We start from the raw sequence: 20,424 nt of genomic DNA on the forward strand, positions 1-20,424 counted from the left end.
CTCATCCTGTGACATGGAGCCACAGGGTCAGCACTATGAGGGAACCAGGAAAGAGGGTACAGGCCCTGACCCCACTGAGGGGGCCATCACTAGACCTGCAGGACTTAGTGTTGGTGGTCATGGTGCTGTAATGGATCTTTGGGTGGCATCAGGTACCCTGCTCTTCTTAGGCATCTTTGTGGTGAGCTAGACACCTGCAGCTGTGGACTCAGCACAGGGCTGGCGTGGCTACGGTTCTGCTTCTTAGTGCCTGTCTGTGGCACCACTGCACTGCAACTCCTGCTTAATGCCTGCTCCTGGCCTTGGCTGGGCTGGGCATCAGGCTGGGGCCAAAGTGCCATGGGGAGCCAAGACACAGGGCTGGCTCTGGATACTGATGCGGAGTGTGGCACTGGGCAGAACCTGGCATGTGGTCATCATGTGGGGCCCAGAAATGGACTCACTCATTACTAGGATATAGTAACAAACAAGGATACACTATGGATACAGACTGCAGTCAGGATCCTGACCAGTGCTTGAAGGTCCGGTAGTATCAGTGATGACAAGGCCTCTAAGAGCCTGAGTTCCCATCCCAAATTTGGGCATCTCCTCATCATGTCACCACCAGCAGCTCCAGTTCCATAAAGAAAACAGGTTGTATGTTCAGTTTCAGCCTAATGATTCTCAGCAGGTCCTGGAAGTCCAATGAGACTGGGGAGACCCCCAAGAACATCATCATGATTATTCTACCTCCTCTGTCCCACCCTATCCCAACTTCAAGAAAATATCCTGTCAAACACCTGCATGTGGATTTCAAGGTCTAATCTGCTTGTGGTTTTCCTGACATATGCATGTGTTGGTAAGGGGGGTAAGTATGACAGGAGATTTTTTTGGCCACACCACGTGGCTTGTGGGATCTTAGTTCCCTGACCAGGGATTGAACCCAGGCGCTCAGCAGTGAGAGCGCACAGTCCTAACCACTGGACAACCAGGGAATTCCCAGACAGGAGAGTTTAAACCAAATCATCACAGAACTTAAGAGAGGCCCTTCCTGGCCAGGTGTGTGTCCAGGTGGGTTCTCAAAAAGTGCCAGACTTTTGGGGCCCATCGATGGGCCATTTCAGACATTCTCTGTGCTCGAGTCTTGACAGAACTTCCCGGGCTTCATTTTGTTCAAATGTTTCCGTGACAACTCCAAAGCTTTGACGTCAGAAACGCGATAGGGACTCACATTTGTTCCCAAGAACAGAATTGGGATAGTCCCGAGGTTTCCAGGGCTGAAGGAGAAAAGTCGAAGAGCAAAGAGCCATGCCCATGTTTGCCTCCTGCCTGGATGCTGAACACCTTCCCTCCAGGTCCGCGGCAAATCATCCCTTGAAGTCCCGTCGCCACTACCCCTTATAGTGACCTGGAGCACGAAGACGGAAGTGAAGCGCCTTGAAAAGCCGGAAAGGCCGCCCTCTGCCCTTTCAATGGCGCTGACAGCCCTGGAGAGCCCCGCCCCCTCCAGCCAAGGAAGGACACCATTGGCTCTCCCTGACGGCGTCGCTCTCCTATTGGCCAGTGAGCTAATGCCAATGTACAGATTGGCCCCAAAGTTTTCTTTCGGTTTCCGGCGTCCCAGCAATGGCAGCTCTGGACCCTCTGTCGCTCTTCACCGGCCTCGGCCTGAGCGAACACAAGGCCCGCGAGACGCTCAAGAACACGGCTCTGAGCGCGCAGCTGCGCGAGGCGGCGACCCAGGTGCGAACCCAAGTCCCTGGTCCGGGCTGCCGACTGTTCCCCAACGCAGCGCCAGGCCGGGTCCTGACCCCAACCAACCTACCTTGTTTTGTTCAGGCTTTTCTTAGTGGGCATGGGGCTTATCTCCTGACTCCTCTGACCTCAGGCGCAACAGACTCTGGGCTGCACCATCGACAAGGCTACCGGGACCCTGCTCTATGGCTTGGCCTCCCGACTCCGGGATCCGCGGCGTCTCTCTTTCCTCGTGAGCTACATAGCCAATAGGAAGATCCATACGGAGACCCAGCTGAGCGGTGAGACCCCTGCCTGTCCTGCCGCTTCCACCTCCAACTCTTCTTCTCAGCCAAGGTCCCTATCTACCCATTCTGCGAAGTCCCTCAGCGTCTCTCTGCATTATTAGTTGTGCATTCCCCTCTAAACCCAGGCACTGGCACTGAGGGATGGAGAGGGCCACCTCTGGTGAGACGGACTAGAGAATGGTAGGTCTGAGGGAGTTTCCCTCAGAGCACATGCTTCTTTCCTGTGACCTCAGGGCTTCTCTAGAGGTGCAAGACTTAATTACCCAGGAGGCCAAACTAATTGGGGTTTCATGGATCGGATTAGGGCTTTGTCTTCCTACTTCCTGGAGCTGAGATGCCACAAATTCATTGGCTCTCTTTTTTCAGCTGCCCTTGAATATGTGCGGAGTCATCCCCTGGACCCCATCAACACCATGGTCTTTGAGCAGGAATGCGGCGTGGGCGTTGTGGTGACCCCAGAGCAGATTGAGGAGGCTGTGAGTCTTTCCCCAGGCATCGGTTGCCTCCTTAGTAATGAACCTGAAAAGGAGTGGCTCAGCTTTTCCAACCAGGAAGACCCAGGGTGAGGGTGTGGGTTCCTAGAGCATTTCTGAAGGACACTTTCCTGAACCACATGGTTTGGCTTTCTGTAGGTGGAGGCTGCCATAAATCGCCACCGACCCCAGCTCCTAGTAGAGCGTTACCATTTCAATATGGGGCTGCTGATGGGTGAGCAGGGCCTGGGGCAGGGGACTATGTTATTCTCTCTAGTCATGCCTTCTCTTCTGCATGGGTGAGAGGGAGGTGGGAAGAGGAATAGGAACACCTTAAAAGTGGTCTGGCTGCGGTTTTTGAGGCCAGCCAGGTTCTTTTCTTGGGAAGGAGGGTGGGCAACGTCCTGCTTTGCCTTTCTGCAGCTCCCTCTGCCCATATTTCTAGGAGAGGCTCGGGCTGGGCTCAAGTGGGCAGATGGCAAAATGATCAAGCACGAAGTAGACATGCAGGTGGGTGCCTCCTTGAGCTGAAGCAGGCAAAGACCCTGCCAGAGACAGTGTCTAGAGTCCACTGAGGGATAAATGGTGGTGGAAGGGGAAGAAAGCCTATTCCTGTTCTGATGGTGGATAGTAGAGCTTGGGGTAGAGGGAGCAGCACCCGGTTGGACAGTGAAAGACTTGGGCCTCTGGGTTCTGCCTAAGTTGGGGTGAGTTGCTTTACTCTGAACCTCAGTTTCCTCATCTTGTAAATAAGGGTGATGTGGCCTTCATCTCAGTGTGCTGGCAGAGAATCACAAGAGGGTGATGGTTGAGGTAGATGGCATATCTTGATGCTGGGCCCACAGTTCCTTTCTGTAAATGGCTGTTTTTGTTACCTGAGCCCAGGACCCTCAGGAGGGAAAAAGCATTTGAGGCCACAGAACCATGTGAGGAGCAGAGGTGGGATGGGCTAGGTAGGTTTTTCAAGGTGGTGCCAGTAGACAGAACCAAGAAGCCCTTAGCTGGATGGGTGGGTTGGGTCAGTCATGGGCTCCTGTCCCAGCTCTGACTCTGGTCTCTGCTAAGGTCCTCCACCTCCTGGGTCCCAAGACGGAGACTGATCTGGAGAAGAAGCCCAAGGTGGGACTGAGCATGGTCTTGGGTCCTGGGAATGAGATGGGGTAGGGTGAAACTTCAGGCTGGAGAAGGGAGTATCTGACCCCAGTGATCCCGAGACGTTGACCCAACTTTTGAACTTCTCTCAGGTGGCAAAGGCTCGGCCAGAAGAAACAGACCGAAGAACAGCAAAGGATGTGGTAGAGAATGGTGAGAGGCTTGAGGCTCCTGTCACATTCAACTCCCTGATATCTGGGTTTTCCACCTGATGGGTCATTATAGCCCAGACTCCTCAGGCCGTTGGCTTAATCAACACTCTGTCTTCTGCTGCAAGACTGGAATTTCTGGTGTTTCCTTTACCCAGAAACTAGTCAGAGGAGGCCTGAGAAGTCTGGCTCTGTATCTCTTGTCTCTGGGGTTGGGGGAAGAGGGGACTGCTTGGTTCTACTCTGGTTCCAGGATATGGGTAGTATCGACAGGCACCTCCCTGAGCTGGATGTGGGAGCTGTATCCAGAGAATAAGTTTTCCTTGGTCTGTTCTCTGCAGGTGAGACTGTTGTTCAGACCCTGTCTCTGATGGAGCAGCTCCGAGGCGAGGCGCTTAAGTTCCACAAGCCTGGTGAGCAGGCAGGTTGAAACTCTGTGGAGGGCTGGATCTTTTTTTTTTTTTTTTAATTTTATTGAAGTATAATTGATTTGTAATGTTGTGTTTAATTTCTGCTGTACAGCAAAGTGACTCAGTTATACATATATATATTTTTTTCCATTATGGTTTATCACAGGATACTGAATACAGTTCCCTGTGCTATACAGTAGGAACTTGTTGTTTATTCATCCTATATATGATAGTTTACATCTGCTAATCCCAAACTCCCAGTACTTTCCTCCCTTATCCCTCCTCCCCCCGTTGGCAACCACAAGTCTGTTCTTTATGTCAGTGAGTCTGTCTGTTTTGTAGATATGTTCATTTATGTCGTATTTTAGATTCCACCTATAAGTAATATCATATTGTATTTGTCTTTCTGACTTACTTTGTGTAGTATAATAATCTCTAGGTCCATCCATGATGCTGCAGATGGCATTATTTCATTCTTTTTAATGGTTAAGTAATATTCCATTGTATATATGTTCCACATCTTCTTTATCCATTCATCTAACGGTGGACATTTAGGTTGTTTCCATGTCTTGGCTATTATAAATACTGCTGCTGTGAACGTAGTGGTGCATGTATCTTTTTGAATTATAGTTTTGTCTGAGTATATGCCTGTTAGTGGGATTGCTAGATCATATGGAAACTCTATTTTTAGTTTTTTGAGGAAACTGCGTACTGTTTTCCGTATGGCTTCACCAATTTACATTCCCACCAACAGTGTAAGAGGGTTTTCTTTTCTTGTGGAGGGCTGGATCTTAATAGCAATTCTTGTAGTCAGGTCCCTGGGATAGGGAGCCCTGGGCTGCAGCCTGGTATCATCAGGCTTGTTCTGGCCCTGGCAGGTGAGAACTACAAGACCCCGGGCTATGTGACCACTCCATATACCATGGATCTACTGAAGCAGCACCTGGAGATCACTGGAGGACAGGTGTGTGGGAGTATTGCCAGGCTAGCTAGTGCCATCATCACTTGCCTGGGGCTGCCTCCATACTATCCCGCCTTACCTATCACCATGGCCTCCCTGGGAAGGGTCATCCTTTAGTGTAGTCTGAGCTCTGACCTGATTCCTCTGCTCCCATTTCTCTTATCTCAGGTACGTACCCGGTTCCCACCAGAACCCAATGGAATCCTGCACATTGGACATGCCAAAGCCATCAACTTCAACTTTGGCTATGCCAAGGTGAGTGTGTCTGGGGACTTGGCAAGCAGCATAACTGCTTGCTGCTCCCATGACTAGGTACCAGAGAGGTATCCCTGCTTTTCCTGCTGCTCCCATAAAGTGTCCCAGAGCAGACAGAGGCCTTGGAGGGGATACCTAGGAATGTGTGATAGATACCTAGGAATCCACTCAATTGGGCTCATTGAGGAAAAACTCTTGGTGAGGCAGTGAGTTCACATTTGCGGAAATTCCCAGTGCAACCTCTTGGGCTTAGGAAGAGGCTATGCTGTGTCCCACGTTAGTATGCGATGCCTTGTTTATTAGGGCATTTAGATACAGGAAGGTGAGTGAAAGATATTTTCAATTCTGATGTGGGAGAGCTCTGAGAATGTCCCAGTTTGATGAGATGGATTGTAGGAACTGATGATGTGGGAGCTCACAGATACTGCAACTTTCCTAGGCCAACAATGGGATCTGTTTCCTGCGCTTTGATGACACCAACCCTGAGAAGGAGGAAGCAAAGTTCTTCACTGCCATCTGCGACATGGTGGCCTGGCTGGGTATGGGTTGGGGAAGGCCTGGGCAGAACTGCTTATCAGTGGGCCTCTCCCTGGGCCATGGCCTGCCATTGGGTGTCCCTGATTGGTTGCTAATACCCATCTCATTCTGCCCCAGGTTACATACCTTACAAGGTGACATATGCCTCCAACTATTTTGACCAGCTGTATGCGTGGGCTGAGGAGCTCATCCGCAGGTGAGGCCAGAGCCATGATGTGGAGCCAGGCAGCCTGACCAGGGCACATCCATGCTGGGCATTCACACCCCTTCCTCATAGGGGTCAGGCCTATGTGTGCCACCAGCGAGGAGAGGAGCTCAAAGGCCACAACCCACTGCCCTCACCCTGGAGAGACCGTCCCACAGAGGAGTCCTTGCTACTCTTCGAGGTGGGGCTCTGGGCGTGCAATTGAGTCTAGGTGGGCCAAGATACTGAGAATGAGATGCCCTTGTGCTGAGTGGCAGCCTGAGCCCTTGCTTCCTCTCAGGCAATGCGCAAGGGCAAGTTTGCAGAGGGTGAGGCCACACTGCGGATGAAGCTGGTGATGGAGGATGGCAAGATGGACCCTGTGGCCTATCGAGTCAAGTATACACCGCACCACCGCACAGGGGACACTTGGTTGGTGTGAACTTGGGGTGGGGTTGCGGAGTTGTAGAGTGGCGGGTGGGCCATGGGTAGGGCAGAGTGGGGCCGAATGGTGGGGCCCACTGCCTATGCCCTGCAGGTGCATCTACCCCACCTATGACTACACACACTGCCTCTGTGACTCCATCGAGCATATCACCCACTCACTCTGCACCAAGGAATTCCAGGCCCGGTGAGGGAGCTGGGTCCGTGGGGAGGGGAGGGCCAGTGGGATTCCAGCAGCCCTTCCTGCCGGTCTCTCCCTGGTTGGAGGTGGCCAGTCTTGACTCTGCCCTCCCACCCCAGACGCTCTTCCTACTTCTGGCTGTGCAATGCACTGGACGTCTATTGTCCTGTGCAGTGGGAGTATGGCCGCCTCAATCTGCACTATGCTGTTGTCTCTAAGAGGAAGATTCTCCAGCTTGTGGCAGCTGGCGCTGTGCGGTAGGTGTGGCTTTTTGGCTAATGAAGGTTGGTATTAGTAGCATATGCTGCCATAGGTTTTCTCACCACCACCTCGCCCACAGGGATTGGGACGACCCACGGCTCTTCACGCTCACAGCCTTACGTCGGAGGGGCTTCCCTCCTGAGGCCATCAACAACTTCTGTGCTCGGGTATAGCCGAGTGGGCTGAGTGGGCAGGTGGGGGCTGAGCACTGTAGTATGTGGTTGTGGCTGTGACTGATGCTGTCCTTTCCTGCTAGGTGGGAGTGACAGTGGCACAGACCACAATGGAACCACATCTGCTAGAAGCCTGTGTGCGTGATGTGCTGAATGACACAGCCCCTCGGGCCATGGCTGTGCTGGAGCCATTACAGGTGGTCATCACCAATTTTCCTGCTGCCAAGGTAAGTCTCCTTCAGAGTGTGTGTGTGTGTGGGGGGGGGTGGGGTTGCACCTGGGTTTAGGTGTGGGAATCCCAGTGCCTAGTGTGACTCAGACACTTATCTCCTACTATAGTCCTTGGACATTCAGGTACCCAGCTTCCCAGCTGATGAGACCAAGGGCTTCCATCAGATTCCCTTTGGACCCATTGTCTTCATTGAAAGGACTGACTTCAAAGAGGTGAATGGGGGTGGTGAAGGGTCCTGTTTGTTCCTGGGCCCAGTCCTGAGGGCCCTTCATCTCTTCTATCAGTCCATCTACTCCCTGCTTCAGTCAAACAAATCCTTGCCAGACGTAGGGGTGGGAGAAGCCTCTTGTACCTGCCCGACCCTTGCAGCCTCTTGTGTCCACCCTACTTCCTACCTCTAGGAGCCAGAGCCAGGCTATAAGCGCCTGGCATGGGGCCAGCCCGTGGGCCTGAGGCATACAGGCTACGTCATCGAGCTGCAGCATGTTGTCAAGGTGAGAGCCAGCTGCAGCCTTCCTACCACAGTGCCTGCTGGGGTGAGGATCTGGGTGCAGCTTGCAGTCCTGGTAGTGGTGTCCAAGTCTGATTGCAGGCCCCTTGACTTCCAGGGCCCCAGTGGCTGTGTGGAAAGCCTTGAGGTGACCTGCAGACGGGCAGATGCTGGAGAAAAGCCCAAGGCATTTATTCACTGGGTATCACAGCCTCTGACGTGTGAGATTCGCCTCTATGAGCGACTGTGAGTGAACAGAGCTGGTGTTGGGGCAGGTACAAGATGGGCATTGCTTGCTGTGGCTGCCCAGCTGGAGTCTGACCTTTACTCTGGCTGCAGATTTCAGCACAAGAACCCTGAGGATCCTGCTGAGGTGCCTGGTGGATTCTTAAGTGATTTGAACCCGGTAGGCTCATGGGGTATGGGGTAAGGGTGGTGGGCCTTTCTGGCTGGATGGCCACCTGAGTTCTCTGCCCACAGGCATCACTACAAGTGGTCGAGGCAGCATTAGTGGACTGTTCTGTGGCCCTGGCAAAGCCCTTTGACAAGTTCCAGTTTGAGCGGCTTGGTTACTTTTCTGTGGATCCAGACAGCCGCCAGGGACAGGTGCTTGAATTTACCTTTCCGCAACAATGATGGTGGTGGCTGCCATTCTCTGTGCCAAGCACTTTGCTGACACTTCCTTACTTAATTTTCACCACCTGAGGTGGGGTTCATGTTCTACTGATGAGGAAACAGGCTCAGAGGTTAAGTCCGTGCACAAAATTTTGTATGAACCCTTTCTTATTCCTCAAGGTAGGGGACAGGCATAGGGATTGTTATAATTCATATAAAATGGAGACCCAGAGCCATCCAGTCCTTTAGCCAAAGTCAAAAAGTTATTGGTAACTAGAGTTTCTTGGCCCTCAGCTCCTCTGGGATGAAGCGAGGGTTGGAGTGGGGTGTCTGGTGAGACCCACTTAGGCCTTCTGGCCTGGTTCTGGCTTGGTGGTCATTCCTCCCCCTCTGCCCTCCAGCTTGTCTTCAACCGGACCGTCACACTGAAGGAGGACCCAGGAAAAGTGTGAACTGGAAGTCCTGTGGACCTATCTCAACCTTCTGGAGGCGAGGGGTACCCAGACTCCATGTCAATAAAGAACAGCTAAATCCCCCTGGGGTCTGTGTTATCTCTCTGGTCTCCTAGCACCCAAGGGCCTTAGAGTCATGCTCAGGGAGGGGGAAGGTACGCTACACACAGAGCAGTACTGACAGCTTTGAAACCACTGGTGCACTTCTTGATGCTCGAGGGCTGAGGCCTGGGCCTGATTCGTTATCTTCTGCACCTGGTCTGAGGGAATGGTGGGTCCTGGGATGCTGCTCCACTGTTAGGAGCCTTGTGTCAGAGGGACCTGGAAGGTTTGTGTCTGCCTGCATGCCTAGGCAGATGGAGAGGCCTAGCTACTAGTACAGTCATTAAAAAATAATTATTGAGTACCTACTATGTGCCAGGCACAGTGAGATGAGGAAGACCTGTGTGGTGGCCTTCTAAGTCCACCACCTAGTTGGGGAGACAGAGGGCGACCAGGTATTGTGCAGATGTCTCCTTGGGGCCTGTGTGAGGCTGGAGGAGGTTTCTGACCCAGCCTGGGCCTCTGAAGACTACTCTTAGAAGTCACTCCTGAGGGGAACCCCAAAGGACTAGGAGTTTGCCAGGGAAGGATGAACAAGTGCAAAGCTCCAGAGGCCTTTTTAAGAAACAGTATGATAGTCTATGCCCCTCTGGGGCAGTGTGGGCTACTGGTGAAGCCGGCGTGTGCCTGCAGCTTTAACACCCTCCACATTTTCCCTGTATACAAACACCAGGCTACCCGAGGCCCGCTTTAAGGTGGACTGGACTGCGGAAGGCTGAATTAGGATGACAGCAGGTAGAGGGTGAGGGGTTGGTCCCAGATGCTAGGGACTCCTGGAGGAGAGTGACCCGGGGCTTCCCAGGTGGGGTGCGGCTGGAGGCGCCAGGCCTAGGTCAGAGGCTGTGGGGGCCACCTTAAGTAAGAGGCTGGTCCCCGCACCGCGTGAGGCTGCGAGAAGGAGGCCCCGGCAGGCGGCAGAAGGGTCCTGAGAGTAAGCTTCAAGCCCAGGCCTGCCCAGGCTCCAGGGCTAGGCCCATCTCCGGCCCTGGCTCCGCCCCACATGGAGGGGCGTCTGAGGGCGGTACGCTCCGCCCTACACCCCGGGCTCCTGCCGCTACTGCAGCCCTAGGCTCGGCCTCTCTCCTCTGCAGAAGCGTTCCCTTTAAGTCTGGCCAGGAGGCAGCCTTAGTTCTCGCGGGATTCGACGCTCCAATCATCGCGAGAAAGGCTTTCGGCACTCATTGGCTGTGAGGGTTGAATGTAAGATGGCGCCCAGGGAGCTGTGAGGGGAAAATCCTGTCGGTCTTGGAGCGGCGACGGCAGAACCGGGGCCCCGAGCGGTGCGGCGGGGCCGGCGGGTAGAACGGCGGCGGCGGCGGCGGCGGCGGCGACGTCGCCGGGTGAGGGCTCCAGTGGGGGCAGGGATATGGCGGGGTTGCGGGCCTGAGACAGCGGGCCCACCCCACACAACGGCGGGCGGGGGCGGGCGGGCCGCTGCCGCTGGGCCCTGGAGACCTCGGGGCGGCTCCGGAGCCGAGAAAGACCCAGGGCTCGCACGCCCCCGCCCCCTGGGTGGGGGAGGGGCGGTTTGGGGATTCGGGTGGGCACGGCGCGCGAATGCGCGCTGGTGGGCGCGCGCGGCCGGGGCTGTTTATATGCTCGGGGGCGCGCGCGCTGTGCGGCCCTCCCGGTGCTCGTGGCCGCTGACGTGCGCGTTCCCGACCCGGATATCTCGGCTCCTGGAGTTGCAGCCCGTCGGCCAGAGCGGCTTTCTGGGACGCGCGCCCCGAAGTCGGGGGTCGCGGGCAGGCGCGCGGCCTGCTGTTGGGTGGCGGCACCGCTGCGCGGGCGCTCAGGACACCCCTGCTGCGGGGAGGGACGGCGGGCGGGCAGCTTGCAGTTTGGAGAAGGTTGTGGGTTGGACCCTTCCTGCTCAGGTGACGTCCCCGGACCAACGGGGCCTAGGCCTGAGGAGAAACCAACCTGCTTTGCGGTCTGGCTTGCGGCCCCGCTCCTCTGCGAAGTGGGCGAGATTGCTGGCTCTCTAAAAATGAGGTGTCCCGAGGCCCATGTGCAGGGTGGGTACTTGAGAGGGTGCTACCCTGATTCTGAAACCGAGCTCTGTTCGTCTGTGAGGGCAGCGAACCCCTTCGACTTCCTCACCTTGTTTTGATGCTTTGTGCTGGAGAGAGAAGGCAAATCCTAAAAGGCCCTTCAGTGGTATTTGTTTTCTTGTCATTAGAAAGTAATTCTTCATTAAAGCGCAGTTCTTAGACGTCACCTCTGTGCGCTCCGTAAGGGGATCCACGTCTGTGGACGCTGTGAAACTACCCAAGCTGTAAATTGCCACTTTAAATCCTGAAATGCAGCCTTTTCCTCTGTTTGGTTGGGAGGGGCTTACTTGTACTCTATTAGGTTAAAGGGCCCGCTATTGCTCAGCCAAAAAGTTGCTCAGAACGAAATTGAACAATCTGATAATCAGTGCTTTGCCTTCTTTTGTAAGTCCGAAGATCCCCAGCAGATCTGAAATCTGCCTGCAAAAGTCACTTTTGATACAGGATTTCAATCCTTTTCAGCTTTTTTATTTTTTTAAATCCCAGCACTGTGTTCTGGTGCCAGGGGAGTTCTAGATTTGTCCAGAGAAATAGGTACTTCTTTTTTCTAAGACAAAATATGTGCTAGTTTATGTTTTATAGTCTTGCTTCATTGAATTTAAGGAAAAAGAAACTAAGTGGAACTAAAATTAGCAATTAAATTTGAAAATGGTGGGGGTAGAAAACTACTTAAAAATACTATATTATTAGAAAACTCCTAATATACTGTTATTATTTTAAGAACAAGCTTAAAATTTAAAAAGAGGCTGAGGATGGAAGGAACTTCTTTGTTCTGCCTTCTTTAGAATGTTACGGGTCTTAAGAACTCAGGACAAGCACCAGAAATGCGTGCAACATGGTGACTGGTGAGTTAGAATTATTCATATGCTGGAAATATGTGTGCAGTTTTTTTCCTGGTAATATTGAAACGTTAGAAATCCTGCCAGTCATTCTGGGTGCTGTCTGCCAGAAATTAGTAGGTGCTGGAAAATTGAATATGTGGGAGAACTGCATCTTTGAAGCCAGCCAGTTTGCTGCTTGAACAGTTCTTTTAAAATGTAAGTCAGTGCAACTTTCAGGTTTTAGCATGACAAGGCATCAGCTTTTCTAAGGATCCAAATGGTTCAAAGACAAGCAGTCAAGTTTATCTAGGATACACTTAAAATATTAATACACCATTTAGGCCTGCTTTTTCTGGAATTTTTAATCGTTACGTTTGAGGTCTGCCTTTTAAATTGGTGTCTGTAGATAATATTTTTTCATAAGCTCATTAAGATTTCCCTGTTAAAAGATGTCCTGCTTCCAGTCCTCTGTGATGAATAATTTGTGTACCTCTCCATGAATCTCTGCCTTTCCACAACCCCTTTCCACTTATGTTGCCATTTTAAAGGAAAGATCAAATTGTGGTTGAAGTTTTATGTAAATCTGAATTGCTCCAAAAGGTAACCAAAATTAGGGGCTCTGGGTGTGGCTATCCTCCATCATGACAGCTTCAGAATCAGGGATTTCTTTCTTCAAGCTTGCGTGCCTTCTTTTAATTTAATCAAGTACAAGTTTGTCTTTGATATGCCATGCTTCTTGCTTGTGTACTTTTTATTTTAATTTAATTTAATTAATTAATTTATATTTTTTATTAATTAATTTATTTTTGGCTGCGTTGCGTCTTTGTTGCTGTGCGCGGGCTTTCTCTAGTTGCGACGAGTGGGGGCTACTCTTTGTTGCGGTGCGCGGGCTTCTCATTTTAGTGTCTTCTCTTGTTGCGGAGCACGGGCTCTAGGCGTGTGGGCTTCAGTAGTTGTGGTTCGTGGGCTCTAGAGCGCAGGCTCAGTAGTTGTGGCGCACAGGCTTAGTTGCTCTGTGACATGTGGGAATCTTCCTGGATCAGGGCTCAAACCTGTGTCCCCTGCATTGGCAGGCGGATTCTTAACCACTGCGCCACCAGGGAAGCCTGCTAGTGTACTTTTTAAATGACCACCGTTTATCTGTAATGGTCTTTTATTCCTCAGCCTCAGAATGAAGTGTTATATGAACACCTGTTCTTTTCAATTTCTTTGTAGGTGGTTGCCCTGCATTTTGTTCCAGAGGTTTTAAGTCCTTTCCAGGCTTCACTTAAATGCTCCACTAGTTTTTTCCTAATTGTCACATTGGATTGTGATTTCTAATTGTAGCTGCATGAAGAAATGATAGATTAACTCCTTGCTTTGCTGAAAAGGGGAAAAGAATGGTCCTTTGTTGTCACACTTTAGGCTAGGGCAAAACTGTAGGTAGAGCTGGTGGAGTGTGTCAGAAAGCTCTTTTTTGCATGTGCGTTTGAAATATCTATCTATACATATTAATTCAGTAGATCTGTATACAATTTAATGAAAAATTATAAAGTGAACCACTGTGTAACTAGCACCTCTTCAAGAAATAGAACAATGCCAGCACTTCTGAACACTTCATGGGTCCCTTCCTGGTTACAGCTTCTCATTCCCTAGAGACAATGACTATTCTGAATTCTGTGATAATCATGTTCTTTGTTTTTCTTATTACTACCTTCGTATCCCGCAACAACCTAGTTTTATTTAATTTTGAATTTTATATAAATGGAGTCATGCTGTTTTGTATCTTATTCTAGCATTGTGCTTGTGACATTCATCCACGTTGTGTGCAGCTGTAGTTCATTCATTCCAATTTCTGTATAGTAGTCTGCTGTTTGAACAAACCATATTTATTCACTATTATTGATAGACATCTAGATTCCTTCCAGTTTGGGGCTATTAACAATGCTACTATGAACATTCTTGGTTAAGTACATTTGTATAGGTGTGTGTCATGTACATATAGGGATAGAATTTGCTGGGTCATATGGAATGGACGTTTTCAAACTTCACTAGATAATGCAAACAGTTGTGCCAGGTTACAGCTCATCAGTTATTGATAGGAATATGAGTTTAAGTTTCTGGTTGAAAGTGTATTGTCCAGAAATAGAACCATGGTGAAGATGCCCCTATATCAGGGACTTCTCTGTCTAGTGAAGGCATGGGGCAGATGGATGTCCTAATGGGATAATTTCTATCACAAACCGTGTGGTGGGTTAGTATCTTTAAGAATAGAACTGTTTTCTCCCCATCTGCTTCTTTGAAATGACTCCTTATGTTAATTAGGACAAATGTGACTGTGACTCCTTAAAATGGAAATTGATGTTTTTTTCATGTGAATGTGTTCTTCAAACCAGAACTAAGCTATGAGGAACCATTGCTAGTAGATGTGAGCCTTAAGAGGGTCCCAAGAGCTTGACCATTGGGTAAACAGGAAGAGGTAGGGCTCTGAGGCAGCTCCGAATGGCTTCTCTTAGTTCATCACATATTCAAGACCCACCCTGCAGAGTTGCATGGCGGCTGGGAAGAGGTAGCAGATTCGAGGGGACCCAAGAAGGGATGACTCCCCTGAGTACTTAGGCCTTCCCTTAGTACTGAAATAGGAAAAAATTAGCAAACAGAAATGTAATAGATTGTTGTTTTGGAGTAACCTTTTCCTCTTGTGTACTAGAGATAAAATAATTAGAATAATGATAACTTTGGTATACTGAGGGCCTGCTCTTTGTCAGGCACTGTGCTAAGCTCCAGTAGAAGGAAGTACAGGGGAAATAACCAGTAAAAATGTGTGCGGTTGTAGTGAAAATTTCCTAGGTCTGTTGGTGGGGGGGTTGGTTTGTCTATTGTTTTGCAAAGCAGCTATGCTTGAAGTATTCAGAAGCAAATGCTTGGCTACAGACTCCACCCCAAAGAGCCCCAGAGTGTTTTCCCCTCCATTTCTGATTCCCGGAAATTGGGAGTACTCAACTATCCCTCCAGCTTCATGTTTTTGAGAAGTATTTTAGTTCATCAGTTTACTTAATGCTCCTCACTGAGTCTTTGACTTGGGGCTAATTAAGAATCTTCTTTGGGGGTTATAGAGTGTAGTTTCATTAAGTTTATCCATTTTTCTTTCTCTGTTACCAAGGCTCAGCCTTATGTATCTGGTGAGCAACATCTTGAATTTAACAGCCTTTATTATTATGCAAGCTTCTGTTGCTTGATGGTTTTGTCTTTCAGAATTTCAGATTTTGAGGGAAAAATCAAACTATGAACAACCTGAATTGTTTGTGTGTCTGTTACTGACTGTTATTGTGGTATAACCACTATGCAAAAAGGATTACTTTTTAACTCTCTTTTTGGTTTAATACAAATTGCAGAAAATACAGGAGTGTATTAAACAGGAAGAAATTTAAGTCCTCTGTTATTCCATACTACCCAGGCATAACTGCTGTTATGCCAGTTTTTTTTCTTGGGTACATAATTAAACCATACTGGGATATAGAAATACAATTGTATTGGCCTCCCCTTTCCCACGTAATGTGTCTTCTGTGTCACTAATTTTTTTTTATTTTAAAACCAAACGTTTTGTTGGGGGAAGGTGGATCTTCTAGGTATTAACATGCTTTTTTTTTTTTAAGTTACTGTATTACAGAAGGATCTGTGGAATCACAGAAAAAGCTGGGAAGCAGACCTTCTTTATATGAATTTGATATACAATCAGTGGCATTTTAAATCAGCGGGCAAAGAAATTTCAGTAATTCAGTAAATGATACAGGGTTGTTGGGTCTTTGGAAATAAAATTAGGCTTTTACCTCACACTATGCAAAATAAATTCTAAATGGATCAAAGCATAGTATAAATAATTACATTGTAAATTTAAAAATTGTAAGTGAATGAGTTTATGGTAAAGGCAGACTTTTTCTGAGCATAAAAGCAAAGGAAGAACGTATCACCACTATTGAGAATATGTTTAATTTTTCTCAGTGTTGTCTTTTACTCACTGACTGGTCTCACATATTTAAATGTATGTCTGAAGCTTCCCGCCCCCCTCCGGCAGCACTTTTGTGTCAGGTCAAATGCTGACTTAGTGTGCTTTCATTATTGGGATGTGTCAGTCTGGTAGATACTGCCAAGTGAGCAGGTTAAAAGAACAAGAAATGAAGCCTTGTGTATAAATGAGCAGATTGGAATATTCTTTCAAATTGGCCTTTTCCGTTATATATTTTTTAAGTTCTCCATTGAATTCATTATTTGTTAATATTTAGCTTCCTCTGATTTAGTGGTTCTCAGATGATTCTGTGGACTTGTACAGTCAGTGAAGAACCTCTTGGGGGCTTAGTGAAAGGAAAAAGCAATGGGAATTGGGTAGTAGTAGCTTCTGCTTAGAGCCAACAGTAGACTGTAAGGTTGGAGCACTGCAGAAGGTTTTATAACTTTGGAGTCTCAACTACTTAAAATACATGGCTAGCTATAAACCAAAAGGTGATTTTGTCATAGGATATTTCAAATATTTTCATAAGAACAGAGGAGAATATAGTGAACCTGTGTATGAACCTTTATCAATGTTTTCTAAGTTTTATAGAATTTTCCCTACTTAAAGGTGTGTGGTCTTTTCTTTTTTTGATGAAAACTTAAAAGAATGAACTTTGGGGCTTTATAGCAGATACTTTTCCAAGCTTTTATTCCATTCTTTCTGAGAACTGAATATCCATCCTATTTGCCATTCTGCTCAGGAAATAAATTTATATTTGGACTATTCTTGTAGTGACTGTTTTGAATGTAGTATTCTAGAAGTACTGACAGGTAGGATTTATTTGGAGCAGAATTGTTTTTATCATCTTTGGAACCTTGATTTTTTAAAGATTATTTTTCTTTTTGGCTGCGCCAGGTCTTAGTTGCAGCACGCGGACTCTTAGTTGTTTAGTTGCGGCATGCGTGTGTGATCTAGTTCCCCGACGACCCCTGGTCGATCACCGGCCCCCTGCATTGGGAGCGCGGAGTCTTACCCACTGGACTTACCAGGGAAGTCCTGGAACCTTGATTTAAAAAAAAAAAAAAAAAGTTCTGAGTTTGATTTGGTATGAAATGCTGTGTTGTTAAAACTAAAAGATTGATTAAACAGAAGCTATACTCACTTAGCTAAATGCTTGTCAAAAATAGAGGGCATGGAACTTTAATTTCCTTATCTTACATGGTGGGAAGTCCAGAGATACTATAAAATTAGTGTGCCTACAGCTAGAGGTTTAAAGCTATGAAACTGATCATGACAAAAATTAAAATACGATTGGCAGGGGTTAATGAGAGGAAGGCGATTTAAATGCCCTAACACCTTTCCTAGAGGACAGACCAATATTTAAAATTGGTAAATCAGAAAGAGAAAAACAAATACTGTATGCTAACACATATATATGGAATCTAAAAAAAAAAAGAAAAAAAAATGGTCAGAAGAACCTAGGGGTAAGACGGGAATAAAGGTGCAGACAGACCTACTAGAGAATGGACTTGAGGGTACGGGGAGGGGGAAGGGTAAGCTGGGACAAAGTGAGAGAGTGGCATGGACAACATACATACACTACCAAACGTAAAATAGATAGCTAGTGGGAAGCAGCCGCTTAGCACAGGGAGGATTAGCTAGGTGCTTTGTGACCACCTAGAGGGGTGGGAGGGAGGGAGACGCAAGAGGGAAGAGATATGGGAGCATATGTATATGTATAGCTGATTCACTTTGTTATAAAGCAGAAACTAACACACCATTGTAAAGCAATTATACTCCAATAAAGATGTTTAAAAAAAATAAAAGTAGTACTTAAAACTGGGAGTTAGTTAATTCAGGGAAGCATAAACAGTTACTTTGAAATATTTAGGTAGATTTTTAAAAGTCAATTAAATTGTGTTTTTTCTGTTAGAACATATGAAACCTTCTTTTAATAGAGGAGGATTTTCCCTCTTTATGGTTCACTTACGTTCTTAATTTGGAGAAAGTGGTTTAAAATTTTAGAGAGGAATTTTAAACATTTAATTTAAACATTAACATTCTGAACTGTGCTATAAGAAAAAAGTGAGAGTTGTCTTGCAGTCTTTCACAATTTTTGGCCACTTATAAAACCCCCTCCTTCCTTAAAAAAAAAAAAAGAACCAGAGGTCACAGCATACTTAGGTGTTTTGTTTTGTTAATTAATTAATTTATTTACTTTTGGCTGTGTTGGGTCTTTGTTGCTGTGCGCGGGCTTTCTCTAGTTGCAGTGAGCGGGGGCTACTCTTCGTTGCGGTGCGTGGGCTTCTCATTGTCGTGTCTTGTCTTGTTGTGGAGCATGGGCTCTAGGTGCGCAGGTTTCAGTAGTTGTGGCACGTGGGCTCAGTAGTTGTGGCTTGCGGGCTCTAGAGCTCAGGCTCAGTAGTTGTGGCGCACGGGCTTAGTTGCTCCACGGCATGTGGGATCTTCCCGGGCCAGGGCTCGAAACTGTGTCCCTTGCACTGGCAGGCAGATCCTTAACCACTGCGCCACCAGGGAAGCCCCTACTTAGCTGTTTTTACTTTTCATTTTATACCTTGCTCTATTATTTGAACAGTTTTTCTAAGAAAGTAGATGTGTTACTTTTACCCTCCCCACCAAAAAAAACAAAGACGACCGCTCCCCCCCCAAAAAAAACTAGGTGGAATTCTACACTGAAGACTGAAGAAAGCTTGTTTCTAGGAAGAAAAATTGGTATAATTCTGCTTTGTACTTAATATCAGACTTCAGATGAGGCTTAAGCCTCCTTGATTACTGAAACTTAAAAGAGTGAAGGGAAATAAGGTCACTAGGAAGATTCTGTGGACTGCCTTTACCGAGCAATATTTGTGTGAAGGTTTTCTGGTTCTGTAAACTTAACTTGCAGTGTTTCTTTGTATTTGTGCTTGGTCATATTTATCTTCTCCCAGATTTGAAGCAGAAAAAGTTTTTTGGTTTTTTTTTTGCATGAGTTGCATGATTCTCTATACTTTTTAAAAAATTGCTTTGATACAGTAGCTATGATTCTAGCACAGACAAAATTCAAGCAATCTCTAAGTATTTTACATGAATGCAACTAATTATTGAAGAAAATTAATTTGGGGAAGTGTAAATTTCAGGTGCCCTCGGCTCTTCTTCTATAATGGAGGTGAAAAACTGAAATATGTGCCAACGTGGTAGAGAACTGGTTAATGGTTGTTCACACAATCTCTCCTTTGTCCCTTATGAGCAAAAGGGTGCATGTAATTGGATATTAGAATCACATATTGTGAACTTTGTATTATTAGTGGGTCTATATTATGAGAGATGCTTCCTTAAGAGGGAAATTTCAATTGTGATGCTGTTATCGAGGGAAGCTTTGACACATTCTGTGCCAGTGTGGTTAGTGACTGTTTGTTGGTCACCTATGCTGGAGTGGCCTGCTCTGAGTATGAAGTGCTTGTCCTTGATGCTCCTCCTACTCTATGTGCCATGGATATCATTGATAGCTTAATCTTGAAGTCTCATAGAAGGCCTTCTAATTTTCTGTCCTGAGAAAGATAACTGAGAGCCTCTGCAACGGAGAGAAGGGAGAACTGGGCAAGGGAGATGGTTAGAAGAGAGGTGACAGAGGGACAAACAAGTGTTAAATTTCCAAAGACAAGAGGCCATCAGCAGCAGCTTCACCTTGCACTCACTCCCCTGACCTGTACTTGCCTTTCTCTGTACTCTCTTGGTGCTTGGGGGTTTCCTAAGAGGTGGAGGCTTTCCCGAGAGTAGTGGTCTAGGCATTTTAGACAGGATAAGGTATATGTAGTATTCTTTATTTATGGAGAAATATATTTACAGTATATTATGGGCATCATAATAAAAGGTTTATTGCTGGGTCTCTTCTCTTTGAAAGTACCTGAATATAATTTGTATACTATACTTAAACAGCCTGCCACAGAAATATTGCTGGTGTCAGTAAATTAATAGCAGTAAGGTTCATATTTTTCCTTTAGTCTCTTGCCCTGGATATATAGGGCTTCCCCCCCCCCAGGGTATAGATTAACTATTTACGAGGGAAAAGCATAACATTTTATGGTTGTAAGTTATAGATGTTACAGGAACAGAGTCATAATCCTTTTTGTTCCACATTGAATTCCAAGTGCAACAGATATATACAAAGTATCTACATGTATCAGCCATTCAGAGAGGACCAGGACACAGTCCTGTCTACTAGAATTTAGAGCCAGGTGGAAGATATATGATTACACACACACCTTATATCTGTTAACAGAAGACAACATCTGGGCAGTGAAAGAGAGACTGATATTTCTATTTCTAGTCAGATGGCTCAAGGAAACAAATCACTTTTCTAGACATTTGAGATTGACTGAGAGTCTTTTTTTGGCAAAGAGTTTCACTTGGTTTGTGTTACTTTCATATCCTGCCATTGCTTTTGTCCTGGAGGTGGTACTGGTCAAGAGAGTATGGTATGAAAGCAG

The 20,424-nt window shown here is 47.3% G+C and overlaps 2 protein-coding genes across 4 annotated transcripts in view; both read left to right on the plus strand.

Moving 5' to 3' along the window:
* The first annotated feature begins 1,584 nt into the window (after window positions 1-1,584).
* On the plus strand, window positions 1,585-9,075 carry QARS1 (glutaminyl-tRNA synthetase 1). Of its 2 annotated transcripts, XM_030867037.2 has the most exons (24): window positions 1,585-1,722; window positions 1,868-2,015; window positions 2,388-2,497; window positions 2,654-2,729; window positions 2,940-3,004; window positions 3,560-3,613; window positions 3,739-3,799; window positions 4,137-4,208; window positions 5,084-5,169; window positions 5,335-5,421; window positions 5,861-5,960; window positions 6,076-6,154; window positions 6,236-6,344; window positions 6,444-6,574; window positions 6,681-6,773; window positions 6,887-7,024; window positions 7,108-7,195; window positions 7,285-7,428; window positions 7,541-7,645; window positions 7,835-7,927; window positions 8,042-8,169; window positions 8,263-8,329; window positions 8,404-8,529; window positions 8,940-9,075. In XM_030867037.2, exons 1-24 carry the CDS (start codon window positions 1,606-1,608, stop codon window positions 8,988-8,990), a joined length of 2,328 nt encoding a protein of 775 aa, XP_030722897.2. In that variant the 5' UTR covers window positions 1,585-1,605; the 3' UTR covers window positions 8,991-9,075. The 2 variants fall into 2 exon arrangements, with proteins under 2 accessions (XP_030722897.2, XP_060164315.1); XM_060308332.1 differs by lacking the exon at window positions 3,560-3,613.
* A 1,210-nt stretch (window positions 9,076-10,285) lies between these two features.
* The window catches only part of QRICH1 (glutamine rich 1), a 54,871-nt gene continuing 44,732 nt past the window's right edge, over window positions 10,286-20,424 (plus strand). The window contains exon 1 of one of the 2 annotated variants that reach the window (XM_030867033.2): window positions 10,286-10,432. The gene's annotated coding sequence lies outside the window, so the exon portion shown is untranslated. Of the gene's footprint in view, window positions 10,433-10,861; window positions 11,111-20,424 lie in introns of those variants that run through there. The other variant, XM_030867034.3, reaches the window with a different exon arrangement.

This window comes from Globicephala melas, chromosome 11 (genome assembly GCF_963455315.2).
Source record: "Globicephala melas chromosome 11, mGloMel1.2, whole genome shotgun sequence".
Classification (NCBI taxonomy): domain Eukaryota; kingdom Metazoa; phylum Chordata; class Mammalia; order Artiodactyla; family Delphinidae; genus Globicephala; species Globicephala melas.

Coding starts and splice junctions, on each gene's coding strand:
- QARS1 (XM_030867037.2), top strand. CDS start 1,606: ATGGCAGCTCTGGACCCTCTGTCGCTCTTCACCGGCCTCGGCCTGAGC. Junction 7,646..7,834: donor AAAGGACTGACTTCAAAGAG/GTGAATGGGGGT, acceptor TCCTACCTCTAG/GAGCCAGAGCCAGGCTATAA. Junction 8,170..8,262: donor ATTCGCCTCTATGAGCGACT/GTGAGTGAACAG, acceptor CTCTGGCTGCAG/ATTTCAGCACAAGAACCCTG.